General features: G+C 38.5%; 1 protein-coding gene and 1 long non-coding RNA gene across 2 annotated transcripts; one reads left to right on the top strand and one right to left on the bottom strand.

The window, feature by feature from the left end:
• Nucleotides 1–5677: 5677 nt before the first annotated feature.
• On the bottom strand, nt 5678–13179 carry LOC104104771 (uncharacterized). Its single transcript, XR_011414616.1, has 3 exons — nt 12862–13179; nt 12328–12455; nt 5678–5939 (listed from the first exon to the last, which is right to left on the bottom strand). It is a non-coding gene; the product is annotated as an uncharacterized lncRNA (long non-coding RNA).
• Nucleotides 13180–13460: 281 nt separating this feature from the next.
• LOC104104772 (UBP1-associated protein 2C-like) lies at nt 13461–16966 on the top strand. Its single transcript, XM_009612927.4, has 6 exons — nt 13461–13764; nt 14910–15066; nt 15277–15420; nt 15766–15962; nt 16052–16127; nt 16396–16966. The coding sequence occupies exons 1-6, from the start codon at nt 13616–13618 to the stop codon at nt 16762–16764; spliced, it is 1092 nt and encodes a 363-aa protein (XP_009611222.1). The 5' UTR covers nt 13461–13615; the 3' UTR covers nt 16765–16966.
• The last annotated feature ends 3146 nt before the right edge of the window (nt 16967–20112 follow it).

The following is a 20112-nucleotide window of genomic DNA, read 5'->3' as shown; positions in this document are numbered from 1 at the left end:
GTCCGAAACTCATCCAAGCCCTCGGGGCTCCAAACCAAACATGCACCCAAATCCTAAAACATCATACAAACTTGATCGCGCGATCAAATCGCCAAACTAACACCTAGAACTACGAATCGGACACCAAATCAAAGAAAATTTTCAAGAAAACTTTAAAACCTTTATTTTTACAACCGGACATCTCAATCACGTCAAATCAACTCTATTTCTCACCAAATTTAGCAGACAAGTCATAAATATTATAGTGGACCTATGCCGGGCTCCGGAACCAAAATACGGACCTGAGGTTAATAAATCCAACATCAGTAATTTCTTAGAAATCATTAAGCTTTCAAGCTTTTAATTTTTCATCAAAATTCCATATCTCGGGCTAGGGACCTCGAAATTCAATTCCGAGAATACGCCTAGGTCCCAAATCACGATACGGACCTTCCGAAATTGTCAAAATACTGATTCGGTTCTGTTTGCTCAAAATGTTGACCAAAGTCAACTTAGTTGAGTTTTAAAGCTCTATTTTCCATTTTAATCCATTTTTTCACATAAAAACTTTTAGGAAAATTGTAGGGACTGCGCACGCAAGTCGAGGAATGATAAATGGTATTTTTTGAGGTCTTAGAACACATAATTACTTATTAAATTTAAAGATGACATTTTGGGTCATCACATTCTCCACCTCTAAAACAAACGTTCGTCCTCGAACGGAGTTAGAAAAAAGTACCTGAGCTGGAGAAAAGGTGTGGATATTTACTCCGCATGTCCGACTCGGACTCCCAGGTAGATGCCTCTACCGGCTGACCTCTCTATTGTACTCGAACTGAAGGATAACTCTTAGACCTCAACTGTCGGACATGCCGGGCTAGAATAGCCACCAGCTCCTCCTCGTAAGTCAAATCTTTGTCCAATTGGACTGAGCTGAAATCTAACACATGGGACGGATCACCATGATATTTCCGAAGCATAGACATATGAACCACCGGATGAACCGCTGATAAATTAGGTGGTAATGCAAGCTTGTAGGCTACTTCACCCACCCTTTCAAGAATTTCAAAAGGTCCGATATACCTAGGGCTCAACTTGCCCTTCTTTTCGAACCTCATTACACCTTTCATAGGTGAAACCCGGAGCAATATTCTTTCTCCAACCATAAATGCAATATCACGAACTTTACGGTCGGTATAACGCTTTTGCCTAGACTGAGCTGTGCGAAGTCGATCCTGAATAATCTTGACCTTATCCAAGGCATCCTGTACCAAATCGGTACCCAACAACCGAGCCTCTCCCGGTTCAAACCAACCAACTGGCGATCGGCATCGCCTTCCGTATAATGCCTCATATGGAGCCATTTGTATGCTCGACTGGTAGCTATTATTATAAGCAAACTCTGCAAGTGGCAAGAAATGATCCCAAGAACCTCCAAAGTATATAACACAAGTGCGGAGCATATCTTCCAATATCTGAATAGTGCGCTCTGACTGTCCGTCTGTCTGTGAATGAAATGTTATACTCAACTCCACCCGCGTGCCTAACTCACGTTGTACAGCCCTTCAGAAATGTGAGGTAAACTGCATACCTCGATCTGAAATAATAGACACGGGCACACCGTGAAAGGCGGACAATCTCACGAATGTAAATTTCAGCTAACCTCTCTGAAAAATATGTAACTGCCACTGGAATGAAATGTGCTGACTTGGTCAACCTGTCCACAATGACCCAAACTACGTCAAATTTTCTCTGAGTCCGTGGGATCCCAACAACAAAATCCGTAGTGATACACTCCCACTTCCACTCAGGAATTTCTAACTTCTGAAATAAACCACCAGGTCTTTGGTGCTCGTACTTAACTTGCTGACAATTCAGACACTGAGCTACATATACAACTATATCCTTTTTCATTCTCCTCTACCAATAATGTTGCCGCAAATCTTGATACATTTTGGCGGTACCTGGATGAATAGAATACCCGGAACTGTGTGCTTCTTCAAGAATTAATTCACGAAGCCCATCCACATTAGGCACACAAATACGACCCTGCATTCGCAGAACCCCATCTTCCCCCACAGCAACCTGTTTGGCATTACCGTGCCGCACCGTGTCCTTAAGGACAAGTAAATGAGGATCATCATACTGCCTTTCTCTGATGCGCTCATATAAAGAAGACCGAGCGACTGTGCAAGCTAGAACCCGACTGGGTTCTGAAACATCTAACCTCACGAACTGATTAGCCAAAGTCTGAACATCTGCAGCTAATGGTCTCTCACTAACCGGAATATACGCAAGACTGCCCATACTTACATCCTTTCTACTCAAAGCATCGGCCACCACATTGGCCTTTCCGGGGTGATACAAAATGGTGATATCATAGTCTTTCAAAAACTCCAACCATCTTCTCTGCCTCAAATTAAGATCTTTTTGTTTGAACAGATACTGAAGGCTGCGATGATTAGTAAATACCTCACACGAGACACCGTAGAGGTAATGCCTCCAAATCTTCAGCGCATGAACAATGGCTGCCAATTCTAATTCATGAACAAGATAATTCTTCTCGTGAACTTTCAACTGCCATGACGCATATACAATTACCTTGCCATCTTGCATTAATACTGCACCAAGCCCAATGTGAGATGCGTCACAATATGCCGTATACGATCCTGAACCTGTGGGTAATACCAACACTGGCGCCATAGTCAAAATGGTCTTGAGCTTCTGAAAGCTCAACTCACACTCGTCTGACCCTCTGAATAGGACACCCTTCTGGGTTAGTCTGGCCAATGTGCTTGTTATAGATAAAAACCCTTCCACGAACCAATGATAATAACCTGCCAAACCCAGGAAACTCCAGATCTCTGTAACTGAAGTAGGTCTAGGCCAATTCTGAACAGCCTCTATCTTCTTAGGATCCACCTTTATGCCTTCTGCCGATACCACATCCCCCAAAAAGGCAACTAAGTCTAACCAAAACTCACATTTTGAAAACTTGGCATATAACTGATTATTCTTCAAAGTGTGAAGCACACTTCGAAGATGCTGCTCATGCTCCTCTCGACTGCTGGAGTAAATTAAGATATCATCAATAAATACAACCACAAAAGAGTCCAAATAAGGCTTGAACACCCGATTCATCAAATCCATAAATGCTACTGGGGCATTTGTCAACCCAAATGACATCACTAGGAATTCGTAATGCCCATACCATGTTCGAAAAGCTGTTTTAGGGACATCAGAGGCCCTAATCTTCAACTGATAGTAACCAGACCTCAAATCAATCTTCGAAAATACCTTGGCACTCTGAAGCTGATCAAATAAGTCATCAATTCTTGCCAGCGAATATTTGTTTTTGATAGTGGCCTTGTTCAACTGCCGATAGTCTATACACATCCGCATAGAGCCATCTTTCTTCTTTACAAATAATACTGGTGCACCCCAGGGCGAGACACTAGGTCTAATGAATTCCTGATCAAGCAAGTCTTGTAACTGCTCTTTCAATTCTTTCAACTCTGGCGGGGCCATACGGTATGGTGGAATAGAAATGAGCTGAGTGCCCGGAGCCAAATTAATACAGAAGTCAATATCTCTGTCGGGTGGCATCCCCGGCAAATCTGCAGGAAATACTTCTGGAAATTCACGAACAACTAGTACTGAGTCCATAGAAGGGACATCCGCACTAGGATCGCGAATATAAGCCAAATAGGCTAGACACCCTTTCTCTACCATACGCCGAGCTTTCATATAAGTAATAACCCTGCTGGCAGAATGGCCAGGAGTTCCTTTCCACTCTAACCGAGGTAACCCGGCATAGCTAGGGTCACTATCTTGGAATGACAATCCAATATAGCATGATAAGGGGACAGCCAATCCATACCTAAGATGGCATCAAAATCTACCATATCAAGAAGTAGAAGATCCACACTAGTCTCAAGATTACCAATAGTAACCACACACGAACGATAGACATGATCTACTACAATAGAGTCTCCCATCGGTGTAGATACACACACATAAGCACTTAGAGAATCACAAGGCACAACCAAATATGAAGCAAAGTAGGAGGACACATAGGAATAAGTAGATCCTGGATCAAATAGAACTGAAGCATCTCTATGGCAAACTGGAATAATACCTGTGATCAGAGCATCAGATGACTCGGCCTCAGGCCTAGCTGGAAAAGCATAAAATCGGGACTGGGCCCCACCACTCTGAACAGCGTCTCTGGGACGGCCTCTAACTGGCTGGCCTCCACCTCTAACGGTCTGACCTCCACCTCTAATAGCCTGACCTCCACCTCTAATAGCCTGACATCCACATCTAGCTTTCTGACCCCTACCTCTAGCTGGCTGAGCAGGCGGTGAAGCAACCGGTGCCGGTATGATGACACGAGAATCTTGCCGAGATCTGTTACTCACTAATCTAGGGCAATACCTGCTGATGTGACTAATGTTCCCACACTCATAACACCCATCATGATATCGTTGCTGCTGAAGCTGAAGCTGACCCAGATGGGCCGGATTACCACTGCAGTAACTTTGGAGTGGTGGTGCACTGATAGGAGCTGAATGTGCATTGGATACTGGCTGCCCAGAGTAAGGCATAATAGGACCGTGACTCCCTGAAGCACCGGGAGATGCATGAAGTGCTGAATGAAACGGTCTGGGAGGATGACCCCTACCAAAATTACCCCTGCCTCTAGACGAGGCATCACTGAAACCACCGAACTGACGAGGCCTCTTATCGGACCTCTGCCCTCTCTCCTGTGCAAGAACCATCTCGATCCTCCTTGCGACATTAGCAGCCGCCTGAAAAGAAATCTCACTTCTGGTCTCCTTGGCCATCTGAAGTCTGATAGGGTGAGTGAGTCCCTCAATAAACCTCCTCACTCTCTCTCCCTCCATAGGTAGTAAAAGGAGAGCATGACGGGCCAAATCCACAAAACGGGACTCATACTGAGTAACAGTCATACTGCCCTACTGTAGACGCTCAAATTGCTTGCGAAATTCCTCTCTCAGTGTGATAGGGAGGAACTTTTCCAGAAATAGCTGAGAGAAGTGCTCCCATGTAAGTGCAGGCGATCCAACTAGTATGGTCAATGTATAATCTCTCCACCATCTCTTGGCAGAGCCCGTCATCTGAAATACAGCAAAATCAACCCCATTGGTCTCAACTATACCCATGTTTCGCAGCACCTCATGAAAGCGTTCAAGATAATCATGTGGGTCCTCAGAAGGTGTACCACTGAAGTGAACTGGAAAGAGCTTGGTAAACTCATCCAGTCTCAATAAGGCCTCAAAAGACATGGCAGGCCTATCACCGATCGGTGCCGCAACAACTGACTGAACTACCCCAATTGGCGGGGCTGCTGGAGCCTGATTCTGGGGAGCCATCTGCTCCGGAGCGGGAGTAGTGGGAGTTTGTGCTCCTCCCCCAGCCTGTGAGACGGCTGGTGCCACTGAAAATGTACCATTCTGGGCCACGCCCTACATAAGACTTACCAAATGAACTAAAGCGTCCTGAAGTACTGGAGTGGTTATGAATACCAACTGTCATGACCCGAAATTCCCTCCTTCGGACCGTGATGGCGCCTAATATTTCACTTTCTAGGCAAGCCAATGTTAGAATAATATTAACCAATCTTCAAACAATCTTTAAATTATTAATAATCAAAAAAATAAAAGCGGAAGCAAAGTTTGAAATATAGTGAAATAATCCATAAAAATAACGGTGTCTAAATACCATCCCAGAATTGGTGTTACAAGTGCACAAGCTTCTAAAATAAATACAAATAAAGGTCTGAATAAAATAAAGTTGTCTGTAAAATAAACACACAGCTAAAGTAAAATAAACGGGGACTTCAGAACTGCGGACGCCATGCAGTTATACCTCAAGTCTTCTCTGATAGCTGGAATCCGAGCAAGTCTATGGTACGCCATTGGGACCAACTCCAAAATCTGCACAAGAAGTGCAGAGTGTAGTATCAGTACAACTGACCCCATGTACTGGTAAGTGCTGAGCCTAACCTCGACGAAGTAGTGACGAGGCTAAGGCGGTTCACTTACATTAACTTGTACGCAATATTAATAACAACAACAAATAATATAAATAAATCACGTTACTCATTTATAATAATTGAAGCCGACTCAGCAGTCATAATCCATTATTATTTTAATTAATTCTGTTGCAGCGTGTAACCCGCTCTCACAATATATTCACATTCAATTCTGTTGCAGCGTGCAACCCGCTCTCCAAATATATTCCTTTTAATCAAGTCTGTCATATATTTATTTCAATCAAGTATATATATAGACTTTTAAATAAGTCTGTTGCGGCGTGCAATCCGGTCCCCCAATATTGACTTTTAAATAAGTCTATTGCGGCGTGCAATCTGATCCCCCAATATTGACTTTTAAATAAGTTTATTGCGGCGTGCAATCCGATCCCCCAATATATCCATTTCAATCAATTCTTATAGAAGAAATTTCCCCAATAAATACAACAATTAATATAAAATTATAAGACAACAAGCATTTAATAATTATGATTTAATTATGAAACGAACAATGACAAATAGCAAATTACTATGAAAATCAGGGAGAAAATAGGCAGTTAATATTTAATATGCTAAATGTCAAATAATAATTAAAACACATAATTCAAATAGCATGTAACAATTAATGCAGGAATTCAAGAATTAATATATGACAAAGAATAGGAGAGAAATAATTATTATAATAATTAATTTATGATTTAAAACAATTTATGATTTTTCAAGTAAGCAGGCAAATAATTAATTTCACGACGTATAGACACTCGTCACCTCGCCTATACGTCGTTTACATGCTTTTTACATAACAAATAATTTAAGGGTTCTATTCCCTCAAATCAAGGTTAACCACGACACTTACCTCGCTTTGCAAATTCCAATCAATTACTCGACCACAGCTTTTCCTTTTAAATTTATCTCCAAAAGCTTTAAATCTATTCACAAACAATTCAATATACTCAATACGAATCATAGGAATTAATTCCATATGAATTTACAAATTTTTCGGATAAAAATCCAAAATTTATTAAAATATTCGGCAGTGGGACCCGCGTCTCAAATCCCGAAAAAACTTACGAAATCCGAGCACCCATTCCGAGACGAGTTCAACCATACAAAAATTATCCAATTCCGATGTCAAATGGACCTTCAAATCTTAAATTTTCGTTTTTGGAAGATTTTATAAAAATCTGGTTTTTCTTCCATAAATTCACGGATTCATGATATAAATGAATATGAAATCATGAAATATAATCAATATAGGATAAGGAACACTTACCCCAATATTTTTCCGTGAAAATCGCCCAAAAATCGCCTTACCCGAGCTCAAAAATGGAAAAGGGTTGAAAATGGGACGAATCCCATTTTCTAGAACTTAAGTTCTGTTTCTGGGACTTTTACCCTTCGCGAATGAGGTCAGTGCCTCGCGTTCGCGAAGCACAAATTTGTGATGTCCCATTTTACACTTCGCGAACGCGAAGCTTGCCTAGCTTGGCCTTCGCGAACGCGAGATGCCCTTCGCGAACGCGAAGGCAATTATCCTGGCCAGCCTCTTTCCCTTCGCGAACGCGAGGCTTCTATCGCGAACGCGAAGCTTTGAACCTCAAGCCTTCGCGAATGCGAAGCACAAAACGTGTCAGCCCCAATTTTCTCTTTGCGTTTGCGAGAGTACCTTCGCGAACGCGAAGAAGAACACACCAGAAGCCTCAAGTCTGCAGGAAACCAGATTTCCTAAGTCCGAAATCATCCCGTAGCCCATCTGAAACTCACCCGAGCCCTCGGGGTTCCAAACCAAACATGCATCCAAGTCCTAAAACATCATACGAACTTGCTCGCACGATCAAATCACCAAACTAACACCTAGAACTACGAATCGGACACCAAATCAAAAGAAATTTTCAAGAAAATATTTAAAACCTTTATTTTTACAACCGGACGTCCGAATCACGTCAAATCAACTCTGTTTCTCACCAAATTCGGCAGACAAGTCATAAATATTATAGTGGACCTATGCCGGGCTCCGGAATCAGAATACAGACCCGAGGTCAATAAATCCAACATCAGTAATTTCTTAGAAATCATTAAGCTTTCAAGCTTTTAATTTTTCATCAAAATTCCATATATCGGGCTAGGGACCTCGGAATTTGATTCCGGGTATACGCACAGGTCCCAAATCACGATACGGACCTACCGGAATTGTCAAAATACTGATCCGGGTCTGTTTGCTCAAAATGTTGACCAAAGTTAACGTAGTTGAGTTTTAAAGCTCTATTTCCCATTTTAATCCATTTTTTTACATAAAAACTTTCCGAAAAATTGTACGGACTGCGCACGCGAGTCGACGAATGATAAATGGTGCTTTTCGAGATCTTAGAATACAGAATTATTTATTAAATTTAAAGATGACATTTTGGGTCATCACACCTACTGAGTGCGAGTGCCGAGTGTCGAGTGATGAGCGACTTTGAGGAAAGAGTGACTGTGAGGAAAGAGTGATTGCGAGGTTGGAGTGAATGGGAGGACTGGGTGACTGTTACTCTGAGAAGATGCATTGATATCATTATTTGCTGCATTGATATCATTATTTGCTGCATTTCAGCTGTCATATATCACTATTTTTAGAAATTTCGGAAAAATATTATTTTCTATTTCGGTCAAACTTGATATGAATTTTCAGTGAAATCTTAAATGTTGAACTTGAGAGCATGCCTACTCTTTTTTTATATATTGAAAAGTACTGTATTTGGACTTAGGTGAGAAGCTCGTTACTACTTTCAATTCTTTATTTATTATTGTTACTTACTGAGTTGGTTGTACTCATACTACACCCTGCACTTCGTGTGCAGATCCAGGTGATCCCGGATACAGTGAGTGTTGATTCTTTCACACAGTCAATTTTCTAGAGATTCAGAGGTAGCTGCCATGTTTCGCAGACCTTGTCTCTCCTTCCCTATCCTCTTGTTTATTGTATTTGGTCTCAGATTATTATAGATCACGTTTTCCAGACTTGTAATGTATAGATACTCATGTACTCGGTGACACCGGATTTTGGAAGTGTTTGTATCGATAATTGCGAGATTTTTGGATTGTGTTTAAATATTATATTTTCAAACTTAAAAGAAATTGTGGTTTATCGAGGTTGTCGGCTTGCCTAGTATCGAGATAGGCGTCATTACGACAGATTGAAATTTTGGGTCGTGACAAATATATAGCCAAATCCAAGTGAAAATCGCTTACCTTCAATGTTGTAGTGTATTTTTCTCCAAAATGTCTACCTCTCAAAGTCTGGGGTTCAAAATATGAGAGAATGAGTAAAATCCTGAAATTATATCACTTATAGGTCTGCCCAGTGATGGACTTCGCGAACGCATCCATTGCCTCGCATTCGCGAAGCAAAAAATGCACTGCCTCAAATGAAACCTCACGAACGCGACCTGCAACCCGCACTCGCGATGCACAAACTCCACTAGCTTACACGAATGCGGGCCCTCACATGGCGCTAAGGCCAAGCCCCTAGTTGCCTCATCACTATGCGAGCGCGACCCCATTGTCGCAAACACGAAGACTACTCAGCCACAACCAATCGTGAATGCCACACCAATCACGAACGCAAAGAACAAAATCTGCCCAGCACCAAAATGCACTCCGCGATAGCCAAGAAGGAACTCACACCACCAAAATCTGCAACTTCTAACAATGTTTCGGACAATCCGAAACTTACCTGAACCACCTGGGACCCCGTCCAATCACACCAACAAGTTCATAAACGCTATCCCAACCTACCCAAAGTCTCCAAACACATACGATAACATCACAATAACATCACAATAACGAATCAAAGGCCAAAACGTAAATTGAACTTCTCTTAAGTTCAATAACCTTCAAACTTCAAACCAAGCATCTAATTCAAGCCTAACCAATCCGTAATGAACCCAAACTTTGCAGACAAGTCCCAAATATCAAAATAATATATTCCAACTTCTGGAACTAAAATCTGAATCTGATATCACTAAAGTCAACCTCCAGTCAAACTTAGGAACTCTCCAAGTCTTCAAATTGTCAACTTTAGGCAAATAGCGCTAAAATATCCTAGGAACCTCCAAATCCAAATCCGAACATACGCTTAAATCCAAAATCACTATATGAACCTATTGAAATTATCAAATCACTAATCAGAGATCATTTACATAAAAGTCAAACATTGGTCAAGTCCTCTAACTTAAACTTCTAACAAAGGAACTAAGTATTCTAATTCAATCCAAATTCTTCCTGGAACCAAATCAACTATCCCCGCAAGTCACAAAGCAGTAACCAAACATACAAGAAGCATCAAATGGAAAAATAGGGCTCAAATATATAAAACGACCGGTCGGGTCGCTACACTTGGCCAAATCGAAATTGTGCTCAAAATATTTTTCAAATTGATTAGCCAAATATAAATAATTTTTCTCCAAAAGTACTTTTTCGAAAAGTATTTTTAAGAAAAAAAAACTTTTTCAAAATAAAGGATATTTTATAAGATTGGCCAAACAGACTATTGGAAAATAAATAACGCGACTTATTTTCACTTGGACATCTAATTTATGTACTTCACTTTGTGCCCTATATTGTAGCTAATATATATATATATATATATATATATATATATATATATATATATATATATATATATACTAGTGAACTTATCGCGCTTCGCGCGAACTTTAAAAATATTAGTAACATTAGTAAATCCATAAAATAAATATTTTATCAACTTATTACTCTTATATATGCGAAGTTAAATAAATTCTTTAACAACTGTACGTTTTGAAACATTCCTAAAAAAAGTACAAAAATTGACATTCATTTTCTCCAACAGTTAGTTTTTATTTTTTTTCCTCATTTTTTCTTTCATTTCTTTTTTTTATTTTTCACCATGTATGCATTAATGTCGTGACTCAAAATCTTCTGCCAGTTTCTAGAAATTTTTCATATGCTAACAACTAATTTTCATATATTCCTTTATTTCTATTTTTTGTATTATGACTATTTCATTCATATTAACATCCAACCTTGTTGCACTTATGGTCTCTACACGGTCAAGTGGGTGAGTTTAGAAGGCACCAACGTTTTATTATTATACTCTACAAAGTATGCAATATGCATACAATTATACCAGTTTTCTAGCATAAAAGAGTGGAGTATAATTTTTCAAATGATAATCAACGTAATACCAAAAGAATTTCTTAATGGTAGATTAGCATAGAAGAAAGAAAGTTCCTAAATCTTCTTGTTATTAGCTATAGTACTAACACAAAAGAAGAAAAAAATAATTAAAGGCAAAGCCGAGAAACGACAAAGACATAACAAAGAGCCAATGGGATATCCAAAAGATCACATTCAACTCCATTAATATCTTCCTCACACTTTGAATGTTACAAGTATGGTATAAGCAATAGGGAGCAGAGATCGATCTCACAATCGCACATTCTAATTAAAAAGAAATTCAAATTCAGGGGGAAAAAATAATGAACCAATAGAAAAATACTAAAGATGGACGGGAGAAAACCTTTAGAGCGAAAACTTTCTGAAAATTTCCCAAAGAGTTAACTATCTGCAATGGAATTTCATTTTCAATTGTATATTTAGGAATGCAAGTACAAAGAGTAGAAAAAAGAATTAAAGTAAAAGAATATGTCATTTAATTATAAATAAAGTATAAAGGGTTATATACCCATATTTTTTACACTAATTAATTAGAGTAAATTGTCCTTGTTTGCTTCTTTGTTGAACTATTGGCCTTTTTATACTGTCACAGTAGAATGCTCCTCTGCTGTAAGGAACTCTTTTTAGTCAGTAAAATATATTGGGTAGAAAAGTTTGAGTCTTAAGAAAATGATCATTATAAATGTTTTGACACCACCATACCCTTTTTATGCAATTTGTGATGTGCCCACATGTCTTTTTTTTCCTTCTAACATTGATTAAGTTGAACCTTCTCATTGCACTTGAATACGACCAAGAAAAGACTAAAACGACAAATGGTGGCAATCCAACTAAAGAATTGTGGACTTCCGATAACAAAGACAGTCACAGTACACATTTAGTGATAAGTCAAAGTCGAATTACGCTAATAATTCATAGAGTTGCACAAGAAATACGCACACCCAATTTTTAAACCTTTCTTCTTGGATTTTTAAGGATTAAAAAGTAAAAACCTTGGCCACTGCTATGACTTCAGTACAAACCAAGATTAAGCAACAAATCTGTAGTTGGTAAGCCAAGAAACTGCAGGAAGAAAAAGAAAAATGAGCTACCTGACCATTTTGCTCGAACTGTTGCCACTTGAAGAACCAAAATCAAGAAGAGATATAAATTGCAACCAAGTCCATTCCCTTCGCCTATCATCAGAAATCTTCTTACGTTTTTCTCTTTATTTTCTCCCCTATTCAACACATAATTTTTAATAGCTTCAGCAATATTTTCAGCAAAATACAAAAGGAAAAAAATAGAAGATTACTCTCCTTTTCAAATTACACTCTTCTTCATACTATTCATATCTCCATTCTTACTCCTCTAATTTTTTCTGCACATTATCATACTTGTCCTCTAAAAATTTAACATTCCCAGGAAATGCATTTTCCTTGATTAGCTCCTCTTCCCATTTTAGTACATCAATCAGCAAAGAGAAAAAGAAAACAGTGGAGCGCCACCATACAGGCACACCAGAGGAAATAAAAAAAGTAATCATATCCAAAGATGGAATTTCGAGTATCGTTCATTGCATTAGAACCATAACGGTACTCATAAAACACATTCATATTGTAGTAAAGGGCAAAATATAAACGAACCTAATTTGTTGACATTGTTTGAACCATTGTGAGAACCGAAAGTCACTCGTCAGCACACTCGCTTGAAATGGTGTCACTGACAGGTTATTGGTAGTATGCTTGTATGCTTTGGAGGGTCAGAGGATAAATCGAGAATTATTAGGAGAAGAAAGGTTGGGAATTTTACATTGGGAGGAAGCTCTGAGCCTCTGACCTTTGAGAGAAGACTCGCTCAGAACGTGGGGTGTGTAATGTGTTAAAGAAAACAAAACGGCTATGTGGAGTTTTATTGTCAAAGGGCAAAACTAAACGGCTATTGGGCTTAATGTTTTGGGCCATTAAGTAGTATTTATTATTTTGAGTAGTGAGCTAATAAAAATAAATGAATTGGAGTGAAATAACAGAAACAATTCAAAAAAACCAGAAAAAAAGATAAATATGAAAGATGCCACATCGGTTCGCCAATTCCCAACTTTATATATATATATATATATATATATATATATATATATATATATATATATATAGATAGATAGATAGATTTTTGGCTGTTAGATTTGGACCAAAAGGCATAAAAGAACTTTTAGGGGTAAAGAGAAGATTGAAGAAACTTGTAGGGCGAAAAACTCAATAAACTACTAATCTTTTTAGAGATGCGATGGGGAGGAAAACCAATAGGGTTCATTACTTGGTTCTAGTTCTTAGGGCACGCACACACTGTTTGTAATTCCACCTCTCCGACACCACCAATTCAATTTTACTCCAAAAAGAGAAGATGGAGGAGTTGAAGAAGAGGAAGCTTGATGAAATGGCCAATAATGGTCAAATTGATTCTAACTCAACATCATCATTATCAGTAGAAGAATTGCGGTCTTTGCTTGATCCTCTTGCTAAACCCCATCTTGTTGATCTTCTCGCTAAAATGTATGTATTATTAATTTTCTTGGTGATTTTTCTACATTTGTTTCTTCTTCTTTTTTTTGTCTTTTTTGAAATTTTACAAGGTAAGTGTTGGGAATGTTTATTGGGATTAAGGGTTCCGTAGTAAATGCTAAAGTTGGTTCCTTTTTCCAATTTTGAAAAACCCTGTAGTTGCTTTAGTTGTTTTCGTCAGATACTGCATCCCAATTTAGGGGCGGTATTTGATTAGGCACGAAAGTTTAAAACTAAAGACTCTTGAAATTTGTACCCTAAAATAGGTCATATACATTTGTATGATTATGAATCATCTAATTGTGTGACTATAAATGATTCTTTTTGTGACAAACTAAAAGAGAGAAAGTGTGCCTGATAAAATGGGCCGCAGGGAGTATAATTTAGCTGTAACACTTTGGCTGTCTGAGAAGAACTTCTTTTTGTTAGATGAGAAGAAGTTGGAGCTGAAAATAAGCTTTTGATTCTTATAGGGAAGTTAAACATGTCCTCAGTTACTGGTCGGAATTAAATTATTGAAGGAAACTTGGTGGACCAATGATGGAGAATATGGTTTTATAATTTCTCAAGTTAGATAAGAAGGCAACTGTTATTGGTTTCTTCAAGGTTTAAGTTACTGGTTGAATGCGTCGAATGAGGAAACATGTGTTATCAGGAATCAAAGACTTTAGTGCTAATAGTAACACGTCGGTGACCTGTCATTGAAAATTTCATCACATGCCTAAGTATATGTCCTGTACGCATCTCATGATTATTATTTGGCCTTTTTATTGAGTTTATATCTGATTTTTTTTTAAAAGTTTTGGTTTTAGCACTCAATCTTGACTAGCAGAAATTCTTCACATCGAACATTGAATCACTTATTTGCCTATGGCTGGAAGTGGAACAATATTAAAAACATAATTACAATCTTATTTTTCCTATGCTGAGCGTATTTTAACGTAGGGTTTAGTGCAGTTTGGTCTTTCATGTTAGCACTAGTCTTACGGTTCAGTTTGAGTATATCCTAATCTCTGTCGGTGGTGTGCGTAAGCTTATGTGCTCGTGCTAAGGGGACATTTTTATGTTCCTCGTAATTGTGTGTGGTGTGAATTGACGTTGTGCATGTGTGCTTGTTTGCATGTTATGGCGTGAAGAGGGTCACAATACCCTTCTATTGCAGAAGAAATTAAAAGTGTTGCAAGCGCAGAACAATCAAATAATAAAGATAGTGCTGCAAGCGCAGATCCAGCTCTTCGAAAGCTTTTTGTTCGTGGTTTAGCCTGGAATACTACGTCAGAAACTTTGTGTGCTGTGAGTGCATTACTGTTTGGTGCTTGTGACTTTGTGTTTTCTTGGTGATTGTGCAAATGATGATATGAGTCCTTAAAAGGATTGTGGTCGTGAAGTTTCGTGTCACCTTCTTTTATCTTCTATTGAATCTATTTGATGTGACCTCTCTCAAACCTTCAGCAAATGCATGCATGTTTCAAATTACATCATTAAGGATGATTGTGTCCGCAGGCGTTTACAGAGCATGGTGAAATTGAAGAGGGTGCTGTGATTACTGACAAAGTAACTGGAATATCACGTGGATATGGTTTCATTACTTATAAAGACGTGGAATCTGCTCAGATGGCCCTTAAAGCACCAAGCAAAATGATAGATGTAAACACTAGATTCTTTAATTATGTTGTCTTGACATTTGAACTTTGTTAGAAATTTGTATGTAGTTTTATTCTGTCGATTGCTTGATGCTAATAATAATCAAAAGCATTGCTTTATCTAATATTTCTATCTCTTTTTAAGAAGTATTTGTAGGCCTACTGTGGCTAGATACTCTGCAATTTGGATTAAGTGAAACAAGCTCTGAAGCATGCATTGAACTTAAGTTCTTGTAGTAAAACTTACCTATCAAAACACAGGATATCTCGATATCTCACTTACCGTCTGGCCTTCTTCACTCGTGATAAATGAGATGGTAAAGTTTTCTTTGCTAAAATACCTGTGCAGGGTCGCATGGCTGTTTGTAACCTCGCTTGTGAAGGTTTAAGCAGTACCACTGTTACTGCTGACCAAGCCCAGAGGAAGCTCTATATTGGAGGTTTGTCATCAGACACAACAAGTGAGATGTTACTCAGCTTTTTTAGTAGGCATGGTGAGATAGAAGAAGGTTCAGTTGCATATAACAAGGACACGAAGACATCACGGTTAGAGATACATCTCTGTTTGCATTATAAATAATAAAACTGTTCCGTCTGTTAGCATATCTCTAACAAGTTTGTAATTTTGTATGAAGTGGTTTTGGTTTTGTCACATACAAGACGGTTGAGGGTGCAAAGAAAGCTCTAAACGATCCACAAAGGATTCTTGGGGTAAGGAGACGGTCAGCTATCTTTCTACAGATGATGCTCATAAGTGTTGTGCTATTCTGCATACAGTATATAATGAGACATTTTCAATGCTATGAATATTGTGGTCTCCTTGCTAAGAGTAGTAATGGTGCTCGGTGAAGTATTGAACTAGGAAAGCTTTGTTATTATAGAATGAAATCAATAATGATTGTTACGTGTTGCTGGTACGATGAAGATATCCAATTTATTTGTCGTCTAAAGATTTTATGTTTATTTATTATGATTGCAGGGCAGGAATCTTACTGTCAAGCTTGCTGATAATCACAAGGGTAAAATTACACAGTCCCAGGTACGAGCAACTATGGTGCCGATGTCCATGCCATTGGCACCTGGTTATCCACAAGCTCAGAAGACGCATCCCGGCCCGGCAGCACCTGTTGGTTACGGTTATCCACAAGCAATGGCTGCTTACACAAATTCAACATACTCAAGTCAACCAGCTGCTTACACAAATTCAACATACTCAAGTCAACCAGCTGCAGCTCCTCCATACTCGGGCCAGCCTCAGTTTCCTTACCCCCAGTATCCTGTTAAACAAGAGCCTCAAACAACACCAGCATCTTTTGGAGGTTACCCATACTACATGGGAAAGCAATGAGTACCGGCACCTGAATCCTAGTAGTATTGGCCTCAGTTTGTTGTCTAATTATATAGCTATTTTGTGCTAGTTGCTTCAAAGTACCAGTGCCATGTGTTTGATGTTGTGTATTCTTTCTTACTGTTAGAATACATACATTTTTTTTTAATCTTAGAAGAGACTATGTAGTAAACGACCTGAATGTAAGATTAGATTTTTCTCATGGAAGTTAGTTAAAAGACGAGAGGTTTTTGACAATGTAGATGGGCAGGTCTCTGGTGTGAGCTATGAGCTAACATCCCATACATAGGAGAACACGAATACAAAAGATAAAACGCATTCAAGGGTGTGGCCTAGTGGTTAATGAAGTAGGTTGAGAACCATGAGGTTCAAATCCCAGCAGAGGAAACAAAAATACTAAGTGATTTTTTCTCTTCTGTTTAACTTTTGATGGATAGAGTTACCCGATACCTGTGCCAGTGAGATGTAACATATATCCCATGAAATTAGTCGAGGTGCGTACAAGCAAAATGTAATAGTAAAGGTGCTTCAAATAGTATCAGCAAAAAATACTGTTTTGAATAGGGGAAAAACAAATTTTAGTCCTTTGACTATGGGACTTGATCCTTTCTGCATAAGTTGGACATTTAATCAATTACTACTTAATCAATTTTTAGTAAACATTCTTATAAACGTTGGCATTTCGTTAATAAGTAAATCTTTTCATAAAATAATTGTAAATAAGTTCAGGTGCATAAGCTAGAAATACTCTATAAAGTTGTGATATCACTCAATGGAGTTATAATGTGCACGTTCTTTACTCTTCTCCACTTAAATGCTCGTGATGAACGCTTTATTCATACGAGCTGCACTTTTACTACTGAACCATGCGAGCTGCGGTTTTACTACTGGACCAAAACCCTGGTGCAAAGGCACACAATCTCTATCAGTTAGATTTTTAATTATTGACTCATCAAAATCGATAAGGTTGCATTCCAAATGAAGGTGGGGACTTTAGTTACTTATCCATGTTGTTAGAGGTACAAAAGCTCCAAATTCCTAAAATTTAATTAATCTATGGTCAATTGATTTTAGGTAATGTTAAGGAATCTCTTGTCCCATATATTGCTTAGGTACACTTTTGACAGTACGCTTAGAAGTCATTTATTTATTAATAATTGGTTTTGGGTATACATTTAGTGGTACACGTTCTAAAGAGTCTAGATATTGAACTAGTTGTTAATTGGCCGGTATCAATAGGTGTATGTTTTATGTACGTTAGTAGGCATGGCAAAACTAACCTAAATCTATTTGACCCGCTCAAATCCTCCCCCCTCCCCCCCCCAACTTTTAATGGTTTCGGCTAGAACAATTTTGAAAATGGATTGTTTTGGGGTAGCCCAAGTTAACCCATAAAAAATTATAAGTGACATTTATTCCAAAATATAAGATAATTTTGTATATACTTATTAAAAGTTGAGAATATTGTAAAGATTTGAGTCAATTTGGACGGGTTGGGTTATAACCTATTGTTTAGCCCATCTTGACCCAGTCATCTTAACCTAAGTGAACTTTAGACATGGTTGGGCAATGGCCCATTTAGTGAGTCAGCATATCTTGACTAGCTCAAATACAACTCAAACAACCCATTTGCCACATCTACTTAGTATTTCTTAGAGTTGTATGTTTTATGTACGTTAGTTATTAGTATCTCACTCAGAAGCGGGCCTAGTTAGAGGATCACCGGCACACATTAAGCTCGAAAACAATTCTGTATATGCATGTATATATAGGCTACATACCTTGAGAAAGGGATATATAGTTAATAGGGCACCCTAATACTCGAAGCTTGGTTGGGACACTAGTTGTATTTGCACCTTAGTTTTGCTCTTTTGTGGATGACCAGGGTTCAAATCCAAGATCCATCAATGCCTTATGTTAATTTTGCTTTTACTTGAACGACTTATTTGTCACGCCCAGAACCTAGGAGCGAGACAAGCACCCGGTGCCTCACCTAACCTGGCGTACCAAATTGCGACTAAGGGACTCTGAACACATAATGTCATACTTTGGCCATGGGGCCACCTTGCAAGATAATTTGCGAAGCAAAATATAAAACTGAATGGAAACTAGCGCTAACTAAACATCAATATAAAGCTAGGCTGAAAAGGCCGTCATAGCTACTATAGCTGACAAACCACCAAATTATACATACCAGGCCTACAAACCCAACATACTGCACTAACCAACAGGATATGTCTACAAGCCTCTACTGATAGATATATTGTGATCGGAACAGGGCCCCGACCTACCCATATTATATATATAAATACATACATAAGATGCACACAAAAACTTAGACCCGATAACTCCGAAGGATGTGGAGCTTACCGATCAGGCTAAACTCTGGAAACACCTACTGAGGAGGTCTACTCGTCTGTCTATCTGAACCTGCATGCATGAAATGCAGCGTCCCCGGAAAAGGGATGTCAGTACGAAATAATGTACCGAGTATATAAGGCAATAACATAACTGAAAATCGAAACTGAACTGATAATATAATAACTGGAAGTAACTGGGAGTCAAAGAAAATCTGGAGATATACTTACCTGCTGATAGTGACTAAACTTCTTCAATATAGTAAGTAAAATAAATGTCCGGACCTATAAGACTCGGTACGTGTAAATGCTCGGCCGTAGTAGGCTCGCTCATAGGCGCTCGGCCATACTAGGCTCTGTATCTCGGCCATCCTGGGCTCGCTCATAGGCGCTCGGCCACAGTAGGCTCGGTATATGTAACTTACCATCTGATCAGAGGTTGCCTAATAGGGGCCTGCCCACCGATTATAGCTCGATGGTGGTGAAAATAGTGTAATACTGTGTATATATATATATATATATATATATATATATATATATATATATATATATATATATATATATATATATATATATATAGACCCTCTGCTCTCTTGACTGAATAAAGACAAAACTAAACTGAATATGAAGTCCCGATATGGAATAATATTGTAACTTATGAGACTAGAATAATGTGAATAAATTCATGAATACGAACTTCTCTTTATGTCTCATTATTAACACATGTAGCTACGAGATCATGCCAAAATGAAGGAAGGGCTTAGCCTTAACATACCTTATCAGAATCTTTCTAATCACCAAGTTGAACTCACCTCTTCGCACCTTAATCTACAAGAATGATAATAATACTATCGTTAAGTTACGAAAGGTACAACTATCGCACAACGAACGACAAACTTATTTTGTATTAAAATGGGCAGCATCTCCCCTATAATCCTTACTTCCTCCAAATTCAAGATAACACCAAAAATACAAGAACAGAACAATAACA

The sequence above is a fragment of the Nicotiana tomentosiformis genome, chromosome 3 (assembly GCF_000390325.3).
Source record: "Nicotiana tomentosiformis chromosome 3, ASM39032v3, whole genome shotgun sequence".
Lineage (NCBI taxonomy): Eukaryota > Viridiplantae > Streptophyta > Magnoliopsida > Solanales > Solanaceae > Nicotiana > Nicotiana tomentosiformis.
The sequence above is the reverse complement of the archived record's forward strand: the minus strand, read 5'-3'. Positions and strand labels throughout refer to the sequence as shown.